General features: G+C 48.0%; 1 protein-coding gene across 1 annotated transcript in view; it reads right to left on the bottom strand.

Annotated features, from left to right (window-relative positions):
• CRYL1 (crystallin lambda 1) overlaps positions 1-13,976 on the bottom strand; it is a 178,910-nt gene extending 164,934 nt beyond the window's left edge. The window contains exon 1 of the mRNA XM_075563594.1: positions 13,858-13,976. Within this exon, the coding sequence (XP_075419709.1) occupies positions 13,858-13,898 (41 nt within the window). The 5' untranslated portion in view covers positions 13,899-13,976. The remainder of the gene's footprint in view (positions 1-13,857) is intronic.
• Positions 13,977-14,565: the final 589 nt, after the last annotated feature.

Here is a 14,565-nt window from a genome sequence, read left to right as displayed (position 1 = left end):
ATGAGGAGTTATAGTCTCAGAAACCCACAGGGGCAGTTCTACCTGTGCTACTGGGTCACTGAGTCAGAATCACTTCAATGGTAATGAGAGAGGCCAGCAATGGTTACGAATTCCGATTCCCCAACAGCCCAGCCATTCCTTGGCTATCCTGTTCTTTTGTGTCCTGCCACCTCCTGCCCCCGCCCCAATCATAGCCCTCTTTGTTGCTAGGTGTCCTTGAGTCAGTTCTGACCCATAGCGACCCTTGTGTAACATAAAGAACCACTGCCCGGCCCTTTGCCAACTTCACAGTTGCTTTGTCTGAGCCCTTTCAGCCAACTTCCTGGGAGTTGAAATGGCATCTCATTGTGCTTCAAGTTCTCTGATCACCTTTGCATGTGTCTGGTGGCTATTTGTGACTGTCCTTTGTGACAAGATGTCTAGAAGTAGATATAATTTTCTTCTTACTCCGCCCACACACATACCCCCCTCAGCAATATCTCCCCATCGCTGACAACCCCTGTGGTGTCTCACCGAGCTTAGTCACCCCCTTCTTGTGAAAGCCTGGGGAGTAGGTCTCAAAAGGAATCTTGGCCCATCAAAGGCCTGCGTTCTTAAGACAGTCAACCCCCCAAAACCAGCCCTAGAAAAGTTCTGTCTCTGGTGATTACACCTGGATGCACGCACAGATGCAGACGATATCAAGAAAAAGGAAAACACACGGCACACCTCACATCCACCTTAATTTCTAGGTAAAAAGAATTATTAACATTTTCCTTGCTTCAGCAGACTATCTGTAATCATAAATCTTTAAACACATGAATTAAAACAACACACACAGGGGCATTTGTGTGATGACGTCCAAGAACCAATTCTTGTTAACAATGCAGATGTGTTGTTTTCCCCACAGGATATGCTCTTTGCGTTCCCGGTGCAGCACAGAGGTCTGCTAAGTGTTAGTTGTTGGTAAGTACAGCAACACAAACTATCATTATCTAGTGACAAATACTAAATAAATATCATCAGCAAGCAAATACTAAATAAATATGGGGTTAAAATACTCATTCACTGAAGGAATTTTCTTAATCATTTTATTGGGGGCTCGTACAGCTCTTATCACAATCCATACATACATCTATTGTGTCAAGCGCATTTGTACATTTGTTGCCATCATCATTCTCAAAACATTTGCTTTCTACTTGAGCCCTTAATATCAGCTCCTCATTTTCCCCCTCCCTTCCTCCTCCCCCGTCCCCCTCATGAACCCTTGATAATTTATAAATTATTATTTTGTCTTATCTTACACTGTCCGATGCCTCCCTTTTCTGTTGTCCATCCCCCAGGGAGGAGGTTATATGTAGATACTTGTAATCTGTTCCCCCTTTCTCCCTCACCTTCCTTCCACTCTTACCACTGGTCCTGAGGAGTTCATCTCTCCTAGATTTCCTGTGTTTCCAGTTCTTATTTATACCAGTGTACACCCTCGGGTCTAGCCAGATTTGTAAGCTAGAATTGGGATCATGATGGTGGGGGTTGGTTTTGTAAACACTCTCCTTTTTAGCAGGCACTTTCATGGAACGAAATACACAATATTTTGACCCCTCTACCCCTAGAGCACCCTAAAACTTTTTTTTAAAAAAAGAACTAGAGGAAAGTTGTATGTTTCATCATTGCTACCCTGCACCCTGACTGGCTCTTCTCCTCCCTGTGAACCTTCAGTAAGGGGGTGTCCAGTTGCCTACAGATGGGCGTTGGGTCTCTGCTCCCCCTCATTTACAATGATGACTTTTTGTTCTTTGATGCCTGATACCTGATACCTTCGACACCTTGTGGTCATTGGTGTGCTTCTTCCATGTGGGCTCTGTTGCTTCTGAGCTAGATGGCTGCTTGTTTACCTGCAAGCCTTTAAGACCCCAGATGCTGTCTCTTTTGATAGCCGGGCACCATCAGCTTTCTTCACCAATTTGCTTTTGCACCCATTTGTCTTCAGCAATCCTGTCAGAAAGGTGTGCATCACATCATGGAATGCAAATTTAATAGAACAAAGTGTTCTTGCATTGAGTAAGTACTTGAGTGGAGGTCCAATGTCCATCTGCTCCCTTAATACTAAATCTACAAATATATGCATGTAGATCTATTTCCCTACCATCCTATATATATTTATATATGTACATATTTAAGGAGCGCCCGTGACATGCCACTATGGGTGACCCTGCTGGCATCTGAAAGACTGGTGGCAGAGCTTTTAGCATCATGGTGCCCTCAGAAGGAACCGACTGCTCGAGAGGGGCGCTGTATCTGGTGATGTAGGAAGCCATGAGGGCCTGGCACAGCGGCTGCTGTGATGACCCGGGGTCTGGTGTGGTTTTTAAGATGGTTACAGGCCGAGCAATGTGTCCCTCTGTTGTACCTGAGGCCACCAGGCATGGGGGTTGACGTGATGGCAGCTAGTAACTCTGTGTGAGGTGCTTTTCTAGGTACTGGGGGTGCAGCAGTGACAAAGCAAAACACCTTGTCCTCCCAGAGTTTGCAGTGCAGTAGGCAAGTAATGAACTAAGCAAGCAGTTAGGCGGCAACTTACAACAAATCATGACGGGGGCAGTGTTTGTTTTCTTCCAGCGTTTTCCTTTGCACTAGGTGAAGGCGCACAGGGCAGTCATCGGCTTACAGCAAGTCCTACACATTTTGCTTTGTCCTGTTCATTGCAAATCCTCAAGGTGCCACCCCTTTGCAGCTCCCTGTTGCCCCGCCCCTCCACGCCTCTCCTCCTCCTCCTCCTGAACTTCATTCATTCTTGGGCAAATGCTGCCCCCTTGACCTCGAATGGTTGATTATTCTCAGGTGTGCAGACCTCCCCAGCGTTATGTGTTCCCTTTGTACACCTGTCTATTGTTTGGCTGAAAACTGAGCCACAAGGGTGGAGGCGGGGCAGTTCAGCTGCAGCCCTGGAGGTGATTAAAAGGGCCACAGTCTTGGGGGTTCCCGAGGCCTACCCAAGATTGCCTCACTGGGAAAGTGACACTTTAGGGAAGAGCTGAAAAGGTGAGGAGACAAGACCTGAAGCTTTCAGGGGAAGGATGTTCCTGAAGGAAGAAACCTCATCAAACCCAAACACCCTGCCATCAAGTGGTGGATGCTGACTCATAGTGACCCGATAGGACAGGACAGAACTTCCCCGTGGGTTTCCGAGACTGTCCCTCTTAATGAGAGCAGAAAGCCTGCCTTTCTCCTGGGAAGAACAAACAGCAAGTGCAAAAGCATGTAGTACAAGTGCAGTCTTGTCGAAAGCATGCAGGAGGCTGTTGGGCCTGGGAAGGCATGAAGGAGACGGAGGAGGAGGAGGCAGGGCCATAGAGTGAGGGAGAGAGACGCGAGCCTGGATAGGCAGAGCCTTAGGAACCCCTCCAAGAGGTTGGGCTTTCACTCTGCGTGTGAGGGAGGCTAAACGGAGGCAGTAGAGGAATAATGTGATCTCATTTCAGATTGTAAAGGCTTGTTCTTGTTGCTGAAGAATCTACTGAAGAAGGGTAAAGGTGGATGTAGGGAAACCAGTTAGACATTAAGAAGTTGCTGGAAATATGAACGTGGCTTGCACCAGGATGGGAGCAGAGGTGGGGCTGGGACGCGGTTGGCAGAATTCTGAAGGTATGATCTGGAAGCCACAGCCAGCACTTGCTGGTGAGGTGCGACAACAGAAAGAAGAATCTGGAGCCGAGTTGTTTGGGCCAGGAATAAGAAAGATGGAAATGCTCTAAAATCAAAAAGTGGCCACTGTAAATGGGTCACAGTTTAAGTGAGAGTTCACGTAGGAGTTCAATTCAGGGTGTTTTAAATTTTTAAATGTCTAAGGAGTATGTGTCATGAATAACAGTTCAGGGGCAGGGTCTTGGCTGGAGATGTGAATTGGGGAGATATCTGCATAGACATGGGAGTCTTGGGACACCCAAATTTAAGGGACCGAAGTATAGAAACTAAACAGCAAATCAGAAGGAACACCAGGGACATGACAGGGGGCTTAAACGTGAAGCGAGGGACAATATGAGTCAATGTCACTACGGGATGAAGTAAGATTGGGAATGGGGACCATGATAAGGGGAAGTTTGGGTGAACTGGTGGGAATGAATGCCTCACCGGTAGATTTAAGGTAAAATGAGCTTGTGGATATAGCAATCTATGTCAGAAAATGGAGAGGACAAAGGAACACGGTAAATGCCACCGCAGGAAAATAGTCAGCAATCTGTAGACTGTGGTGAATTGTCCAGGTCAAATAATCTGGCTTTTTCAACAAATGAAAGGTCAGGGGAAAAGAGTTTATGAGATGGGAGTCCATAAATTGAAAAGAGTTAAGAGATTTATCAACCAATGAAATGCGTGGGCCCTGTTTGGGCTCTGAATCAAAATGCTGGCCAACCAGAGAGTCTTTGAGTGCTAGCTGGATAACCGGAGCAATTATTCCAAGGTTATTAGGGAAGTTTGCTCGTGTTTTATACATGGGAATCATTTTGTATTATGGTTTTATATGTGTGTATGTGTGTACATGTGTGTGTGTATTAGAGTTCTTATCTTTCATATACAAGGGACTTTATTTACAGGCAAAATGATACAATGTCTGGGATTTCCTTCAAATAATAGAAGGGAATACAAATGAAACTAGATTAGCTATGTGTCAATAATCACTGAAGATGGGTGAAAGGAAGAGAAAACCAAACCAAACCAGTTACTACGGAACTGATGCCAACTAAGGGCAACTGCATGCGAGCAGAGGAGGATGGTGCTCCACAGGGACGTTGGGATTGTGACTTTTCAGAATTTGACGTTCAGGTCATTCTTCCAAGGAACCTCTAAGTGGGTTTAAACCACCAACCTTTTGGTTAGTCGTCAAGGCACCCAGGCATCCTGATGGGCAAAGAAGGCCTCATTATACTGTTCTCTCAACTTTTATGGAGTTTGAAAATTTTCCATAATCCAAAATTAGACAATATCTGAATGGATAAGACTGGAGAAGACAGACCCCTTATCAGATTCCTAGGAGAAATGGGGCATTAACTGGAGGGAAATATTGAGAAGGTGGCTCTTGAGGATAGACAAAATAACTGTTTGCAGGCTGAAGGGTATGATATCTTGAAGGGAGGAAACTGATCACGTAGACAAGACAGCAAATTTAGTGTAGGGTGCCTCCAGCTGTGCCCATTGCCGCTCTAGTCCTGATCTCCACTACCGTTCAGGAAGGGCAGGCCCCATTTCTGAGAGCTGTCTCATTGAGATGGCAAGTCCTTTGGAACTAGAAACGTCGGAATACAGGCAGGATAACCACACGCAAAAGATGCTGGCATCAAATAGCGGGTGGACTGTTTGACCAGGTCCCACTTCTCTGTCCATCTCTAGTGTCCCAGTTCTTCAAATAGCAAAGCAACTTGCTGCCATCCCAGACTGTCACCAAGTGCTATCACCACGGGGACCTTAGTTTCTTCGTCCACAAATCCACAGTGCACAGGGGGAAGGATAATATTTACATGGGTGCAGTAACCCACCCTTTCATGAAGACCTTTTTGTAACACTCCAACATAGTATTATAAAAATATGGTCCTCAAGTGTTAATATTGGGCTGCCTGTAAAAATGACCGAAGGGCAGCTTTTGATCTCCTCCAGCTTCACAAGGAAGAGGAGAATCAGGATCGGCATCAGCCTCCCAAGGCTGATTCCTTTGAAGCCGAGGTCAGACAGGCCTCCACGCTCCAGCCTGTTTCCAATTCCGACACCAACTGTCCCTCTTACAGTGCTCTCTACCCCTCTGAGTTAGATCATTTGTTGTTAATGGTCACACAAAACTCACAGACCATATTCACAACTGGAGCTTATTAAAGAAGTTGTGGGTTGTAAATCAGGTTCAGGAAAGGCTCTGGATACAGTTCTTCAATCAGGACAGTCCTCTTCTCTGCCATACCCACAGACACGCCTCTCTCCCAGCCCTTGGCCTCTCAGCCACATGGCTGCTTGGGTGAGTGGTACAAAGCTCTTTTTGCTCTTCCAGTTAGGGTTCAGAGGCACCCCATTCCACCAGAAAGCTTTCTGCCTGGAGGTACTCAGCTTTCTGGCTCCAGGGATCCAGAAGCCCACCACTCCACCTTCTGCCAAGCTTTTGGTTCTGCGGCCACGTCTTGCTGTTTCTTGCCTTCTCCAATGTCTCAGATGTCTCTCCTAGATCAAGAAGGTTCAGCACAGGGATTTCAGGTCCAAAGGATGTATTCCACTCCTGGCCCTTCTTTGTTGATGGTAGAGATCCTCATGCCTACTTCTGGGAGACGTTCATAAAGTTGAGCAAGATAACCAAAACTGGCCAATCCCATGTTAGGGTTCCATACACCTATTTGCATGGTCTCACCCCTTACTACACCCCTCATTGACATCATTAGCAAACTATATCATCCCCTCAGTGGGTCACAAGCACCTCATATTTGCATGGTTCTATCCAGTCGTTTGGTTGGCATTACACTAAATAATAGCTAGAAGAGCCATACTTAGTTATCACTGCCAAATAAATTAACCAATGTCAAAACTTTGTTTCTAACTCCGGAGAAAAACATATCTAAAAGGATATAATACTCACATACCTACACAAAAATTCCTATAAATCCAGAAGAAAAGATATGAATGCATCAACTATGAGGGAATGAGGGGCATGCTGGGAAATGAATGTGCCCAGGCAATACCAAACTAACTTGAAAACGTATTTGACTGCCTTCATCAAAACAGCGTGTATCAGAATGGCGCTGACTACAAAGACTGGCAACACTTACTGTTGGTGACGTTGGGGGGATTTCGGCACTCTCACTCGATTAAAGCCAAAAAAAGCCATATCCATTGCCATGGAGTTGATTCCTATGGAGCTTCTGAGGCTGCACTGACAGAAACAGTTAGGGTCAACTTTCTCCCATGGAAAGGCTGGTGTGTTTGAACAGCCAACCTTGTGGTTGGCAGTCTAAGGCTTACCCAACAGCGCACAAGGGCTCCTGTTAAACCAAAACAAATTAACTGCCAATGAGTCAATTCCAACTCATAGTGACCTGGTAGGATAAAGTAGAACTGGTCTAGTGGGTTTCTGAGACTAGAAATCATTTTTCTCTGGAGGAGCAGCTTGTGGTTTAGAACTGCTGACCCTGAGGTTAGTAACCCAATGTGTAGCCCACTATGCCACAAGGGCTTGCTAGGGCACCTTTTCTCACTCTCAAACTCACTGTCATTCAGATGCTCGAAGAGAAGTACAGACATCAGTGTGGGAAAGTTAGCCTCCATTGGCTATCATCAGCTTCCTTAACCCCAAACCATATTACATCAGACCCAAATATGATTGGTTCCTTGACCAGGAAGGCAGGGGTACCCTTGGTGCCTGGGGAATGGTGCAATGGAGTGAATTATATCAGCCTTTGTCATCAAGGAGACAGTTCTGATCTGCCTTGCCGCTTTTAAATTCACAAATCTGAACCAGTACTGCAAAAGGCTAACTCCAAAGGCTAATGACCATTTATTCTGATATATGGCAGCAAGACCCAAAAGAAGAAAAGTGAAGTACTACGTTCCCTCTAATTTCACCGTTTATGCCACTTAACTTTGAATAAATCCACTAATCCGCACTCACAGATGACTCGGTAGCAACTAGACCGAGGCTACTTTGCACTACAGCACATTGTTTTTCACAGATTTCCTGGGCAGTCACTTATCTGTTGGCTAAAGGTTGAAGTAAACATGCTTCTGCACAGTTGCCCTGAGTCAGCTGCAGGCAATTTGCCAATAAAGCGCCATGAAATGTGTCCTAGGCTAGGAACATGGAGTGTCTGAGCGGAGGTAAAGTAACGGGAGCATCGTAGGGTTGGCGTGGTGTGGTGTCGTAGGCAACAATTAGAAGGGAATGACCTCAGATCGCATGCAGAAGAAAATCACTCGGAAAATGTTCTTAGAAAGAGCATATAGGGAGCTGCTTGGACAGACCCGCAGCCTGAACAAGTGTGGGAGTGAGAAGAGGAGGATGGCCACAAAGGCATACACGTTACCAGGAGCTATTTGGATGTGGGTCTTTACCTTTGCTGCAAACAGACATGTACAACGTTCAGAGAACTTCTTAGACATAACCAAATACCTTGAAGGAATGAGTCCCTGGGCCCAGTGAGGATAGGGGGGGGGGAATCACAACCACAGTTTCAGAGGACATCAAGGTCCATTGGCACAATGGTTCACAAAGATAATATTCTGCATCCTACTTTGGTGAGCAGCGACTAGGGTCTTAAAGCTCATGAGCCGTCAGCGAAAGTGCAGAATGATGAAATAAAAACGCCGTGGCAGCCATTAGACTGATGGATTAATGGGCCACACAAGCATCAGTCTCCATAATTGCAGGACCAGAAGAATTTATATGGTACCTGGCTACCGCGATTCGCTGTGCTCTGAAAGGATCACGTTAGAAAGTTCCGGATAGAGTGGGTGGACAAGAGACACTGGTAAGACATCAAAGACTATGGCCCTTAGTCACCTTCCAGGCCTAGAACTAAACTCACACCCTTGTGAGAACACTCCGTTTAACGTCCAAAAGGGCAGCAGAGGAATGGAACAGGACACAGGGAGGAAGGGGGGCCAGTGATGGTACATTGTGGACATGGAAACAAAATGGGACCCTGATGGTCTGCCCTGTAAACCTTTGCCGAATCCACAGTTTTTTTTTTGGGGGGGGGGGGTCTATTTTTTTGCTTTTTGATCACTTTTGGTAAGTATACATGTTATCGTGGGGGAAATTTTTGCATTAAAATATAGATATAATTATATATGAATGAAGGAGACTCAAGCTCATGGACTGTCTTCATACAAACCAACATGTTAGCAAGCCTTTCATATGGTATGTCAGTACAAAAGCTGTACTCTGTGTTAAGAACATTCAAACAACTGTCCATTAGGACCAGGCATAGTAGGTATATAAACATTCATGTAAGTGTCCCCCCTACAGGAGCGTCTACTCTAGTAGAGGAGAGGGCCCCAGAAGGAGGTTTTCCTGTATGAAACCAGCCCGGGAAAGGCGCAAGCGGGCAGGCTGGAAGACAGCCAGTGAGGCCCACAAATCCGGCCAACACAGGCCCTCTCCACTAGACAGGTTCCAGAGTTAACACGATCAATGCTTAGAAGGTAGACATCTATCAAACACAACACAGTATAAATACCATGCCTATTTCAGTTATTCAAAAATAGACCTGTGATATAAAGGTAAGTTTCTGGGCAGAAATGGAAGGCTAACTGTGGTGAAATCAAATTACTTGGTTGGTGTGGCCCTTCTGCCCATGGTCTTTGTAACTCTCACCAGATGATGGGCAGAAACATGCAAATAAGGTGTAACTTGGGGACAGGCCGCATCGTGATAAATGCAAGCAGGCTTGAAGTTGTCAAGGATTTCATTTTGCTTGAATCCACAATCAATGCTCACAGAAGCAGCAGTCAAGAAACGCACTGCTCAGCGACGTTACTGCATAGGGTAAATCTGCTGCCTAAGACGTCTTTGAAGCGCTCAAAATCAAGTGCGTTAGGTGCAATTGACTCAAGCCATGGTATTTTAAATCACCTTAGATGCATGTGGAAGTTGGACACTGAGTCAAGAAGCCTGAAGAATCACTGATCCATTTAAATCATGGTGCCGGCAAAGAATAGTGTACCATGGACTGCTAAAAGAACCAACAAATCTATCCTGGAAGAAATACAGCCAGAATGCTCCTTAGAGGCATGAGTGGCAAGACTTCATCTCACCTACTTTGGGCATGTTGTCAGGAGAGACAGTCCCTGGAGAAGGACGTCATGCTGGGTAAGGTAGAGGAGCAGGGAAAAAGAGGAAGGCCCGCGATGAGATGGATTGACCGAGTGACGGCAATACGGGCTCAAACAAAGGAATTGTGAGGGCGGCACGGGACCCGACAGTGTTTCTCTCTGTTATGCACATGGTTGCTAAAAGCAGAACCAACCTAGCAGCACAATGCCCCCTAACAACAACAATGCCCACGGAATGGTCTTGGCATCCTTGTTGAAAACCAGTTGACTGTAGAGATGTTGACATATTTCTTATTTCTATTTACTGTCCAGCCTTGTGCCAGGCACAAACTTGGTTGGGTTATTCGCCCTCACCATTACAGGAGTATATTAGGGAATTAAATAGGTGTCCACAAGTCAGGATCAGTAACAGTGCGGATATAGCCATTGGTCCATGGCAACACCATCTCTTGTCTCCCAGCAACTAGGTCTCTGGCCGCCCCGGCCTCTCAGGCATGGGATCCCTTGGCCTCTGCCTCCAACAAACAGTGGGGATTGGTTGGTTTTACTAGGGATTAAAAGGAGCCATCTCAGAAGCAGCAAGAAGAATTCTATGACCGCAAGAAAGAAGACTCGTCAGAAAAGCACATTGGCTTTCCATGCCTCAAGTGGTGGAGGCAGCAGAGGCACCAAAGGCCACAGCACTGAGACCATGAGACAGAGCAGTGGGCTTTCCAGCCCACAGAAGGAGTAAAGCCAAGTGCCTTTGGGCCGGAGGCTGGCTTGTAGAGAGGGGTGCCATCTTTGGACAATTACCAGTACTAAGGGAGCTTTGTCACACTTGCCAAGTAGGGTAGAGGCCAAGGGACCATATGGCTGAGAGGCTGAGAAGCAGAGAGCGATGCCTACCAGCAAGGCTTAGAAGAGGTGCCGCAGACAACCGAAAGGGATCCTTACCATTTTGCTACCTGTTAGCTTCCCTAAGAAACCCCATAACCATGAGTATTGTCTGAGACTTAGATATGAGCATTGTGATGGATTTCCTAACCCAGTGGAGGAGGACAGTGCCATGGGCGGGATGGTGAGGGGTAGGATAAAGAAGGCTGGCGTGTGGAGGCATGGCTGACTTCTGCCTGGTGGCCATCAGCTCGAACTGGTAGGAATTGGATTATTCACGTTCGTGTTGCTGGAGGAGGTCAAAGACGCCCTCCACACCATTTCCTTACTAGTAAGAATGGAAACCCGGAGAACACACATCAAATGCAAGCTTGCCTTCAAAGGATAGCCATTTCTGCTCCCAGTTTTCCAAGTTGTCATGACCAATAGTCCCTCTTTGTATGCTCCAGTGGTGGTGGAACCCCGGTGCTGCAGAGGGGAGCCATTCAAACCCACCTGCTGCTCTGGGGAGGAAACTGCAGACGGCTATAACGGTTGACAGCCTTGGAGACCATAAGGAGCAGTTCTACTCGGTCCTCACAGAGCTGCTGGGAGTCAGAATCAACTCAACCGTAGCAGGTAAAGCGGGGATGGGCAGGGGGAGGCGCGGCTAGCCTAGAACCAAGGCAGTGTGCTCTTTCTTCAAAAACACAGTCTTCCCCAATCAAGCCCCCTCTTCTGGAGAGATGCTCATTGGAAAGAAGCCTGGAGTGACAGGAATCAAATATAGATTCTTTCTGGCAAGGCTTTAAGAGAGTCTGGCAACTGATAAGATGGAGCAAGAACGGCCCGATGAGCTCCTGAAAATCACTCAATGAGGTTTTAGCTCTTTAATTCGCCTTCTTCATCTGGTTTGGTTTGTTTCGTAAATGGAATCACCTAAAGAGGCAGGAAAGAAGGATGGCAGGGTGACTGAAACTATCCCTAACCCCAAAATGTCTGTCGAGGGGGTGGTGAGTGGGCAGGACATTCAGAGCAGGCAACAAAGAAGCAAGCCCAGACCCCAGATGCATTTCCATGGTCAGAGATGGTGAGCCCATTTCCAATTCCTCCCAGCGACACTCAAAGTCGTAGCTCCTTTGCATGTGATTTCACTCCAACAGTAGCCTTAAAGTGCCAGGAGGAGAAAAAGTCAATGAGTTCACAACTTAACATCCATCAAGTGCAGTGCTACTCCCAGGCAGGCAGGAAGAACACAAAATGCTAGTCCTTGACCCTTGACACCTAAAATGCAAGACAGACATAATTACAGTAATAATTACCATAACTGCAGGGCAAAGTGCATTTAAAAATTAACCCATGCCTTTACTGGACAACCACAGGCTCTCACGTGCCCACAAAAGGACAAAGTCACAGTTATTTCCACTGTTCTGTGGGTCAAAAGAGCTGAGAAAACACATCAGCCCCAAGCATTCCTTCCATGTCATAAAAAAAAAAAAAATCCACCCTGACCCAGGAATTGTCCTCTAGCCAAGGTAGTAAGCTATACTGGGGAAAGGAGGGGCAGGTCAACACCTCAGTGGCGCACACGTTCATAAAGCTACCACAAGAATTGGCCATGTGTTGGGCTACTAACCACAAGGTCAGCAGTTCAAACCACCAACCACTCTGCGCTCGGTAGGAGAAAGACACTCTAGTGCAGTGGTTTTCAAGCTGTGGGTCGCGACCCCTTTGGGGGTTGAACGGCCCTTTCACAGGGGTCGCCTAAGACCATCACAAAAACACACATTTCCAGTGGTCTTAGGTACTGAGGGAATGCTCCTCTGTCTCCAGGCGGGTCGCCCACATGCAGATATGGCCCACCGACGAGTACCCGGCGTGAAGACTGTTACTCGTGCTACACCATGCTTCAAGAAAAATTCCATTTATTTGTCATTAGAAATAAATATTTCATAATATAGAATTACATATTGTTTTTGTGATCAACCACTATGCTTTCATGATGTTCAATTTGTAACAATGAAAATACATCAGGCCTATTGGATCTTTACCTTACGATTCATAACACTAGCAAAATTACAGTTATGAAATAGCAACGAAAATAATTTTATGGCTGGGGTGTCACCACAACATGAGGAACTGCATTAAAGGGTCACGGCATTAGGAAGGTCGAGAACCACTGCTCGAGCAGATTCACAATCTCAGAACCCACAAGAGAAATTTTTTTTTAACACAAGGGCAGTTCAACCGTGCCACATGGGATCGCGATAGAGTTGGAATTGACTTGAGGACAGTGAGGCGTTTGGTTTTGTGGGAGGACAGTTACTTAGCAAAGTATTGACATTTTGATAAATGGCTGTGAAGGCTTCCTAATTGGAAGGTACAGATAAATGTGTTTTTAAAGGGAGCTTGGGTGGAGGTGGGGGGAGTGTTAAAGAGGCAGGAGCAGAAGCACAAGTCTGAAATCTATTTAGATCTAATTTAGACTAGAAGGAGCCCTGATGCAGGTGTGTACAGGGGCATTGGCTGCTAATCACAAAGTGGACGGTTCAAACCCACCAGCTGCTCTGGAGAAGACGAAGACAGTCTGGAAACCCTTGCGAACGGTTGCTGAGTCAGCGGACTCGAAGGCAGCGGGTTCGGGTACTGACAAAGCATGGCAAATTCTTTGGGTGCCGGCGTATCCCCTCTGGAGACATCTCTTTGCCCAGGAGTTGGAATCCCTTGGTGTGTTCTTCAAGCACCTGTTCTAGACCTGTGGTCGTCTGCCCCTTCCACAGGCGGGAACGCGGCCCTCCCACCCCAGGGTGCGGCTTCCGCCTTCAGGCGCTGGGATGGGGTAGAGTTCAGTGTGCCTTAGGTGCCCAAGGGTGTTTCTTCACGGGAGCTGGTAGCCTCACCCCGCAGAGCACACCCCACTGTGGGTAGCAGACCAACGCGTTCCCCGCTGCGTCCCCAGGCATCAGTCTGCACCCACATAGGCACAGGGGGCACCTCGTCTTGCCCCCTGCCGAGCCGGGTCTCAAACCTCAGCCCTCCAATCTCCCTGGGGCTCACGCCAGCTTCCCGGGACACCCCGGTCCACACCGCCCGGGTCCCCGCGGAGCTGACGTGTGGGCAGCAGCTCCAGGAAGGGGAAGGGGAGGGCGCTGTCGCCCATCCTGGGGACCGCGGGGGTCCGAACGCGCCGGGACGGGCACAGGTGCGGCGCTCCAGACCGTTTACCTGCCCAAGATGACCACAGCGCCGTCCCGCGGCGCAGCCATGCCTGACCCCTGCGGCCCGTGTCCGTGGCTGTGGGACCTGCGAGGCCGGCTCCGCTGGTTTGCACTCTCCTGGGTGGGGGTGGGTCGGGGGGCGGAGCTCCGGCGGGCGAGGCCCGCGCTCATTGGCTCCGCCTCGAGGCCGCGCAGGCACATCGAGAGGAAGGTCTCCGATAGGCCGGGCCGGGCCACGGAGCCGGCCGGCGATTGGACAGGGCCGGAGGCAGCACCGCCCCCTCCCGGACAGCGGCAGCCAGCCTGCCCGCCCAGCCCGCGGCGGCGCGACTGGCCAGGAAAGTAGAGTCCTAACCTGAACATTCGGGTTATGGACCGCGGAGGGAGCAGAAACCCTTCTGACGCGAACCGTGGGCTCTTAGCTCTCTGTGCCTGGCCGTGAACCGTCAAGGCGCTGTGCATGCGAAGGGACACTGCCCGGCGGCCACCAGGCGTGGCCACAAAGTGGCCCTAGGGAATCTTGCTAGCAGTTCCTGTTGCAGATCAGCATACCTGGTTTTATCGCGCTCCACGTGGCACGGTTCGTGCCTTTTTTTCAAAGTGAATGTCTGGCCGCCCTGCGTGGAACAATTGTCTCTGGACCCCGTTTGGGTAATGCAGTATTTTTAAAAATACATAATGTTATTGCACACTTAATAGATGACCAAACCCAAAA

This window comes from Tenrec ecaudatus, chromosome 11 (genome assembly GCF_050624435.1).
Source record: "Tenrec ecaudatus isolate mTenEca1 chromosome 11, mTenEca1.hap1, whole genome shotgun sequence".
In the NCBI taxonomy this organism is placed as follows: Eukaryota; Metazoa; Chordata; class Mammalia; order Afrosoricida; family Tenrecidae; genus Tenrec; species Tenrec ecaudatus.
Note: the sequence above shows the minus strand (reverse complement) of the source record. Positions and strands in the feature narration are given on the sequence as shown.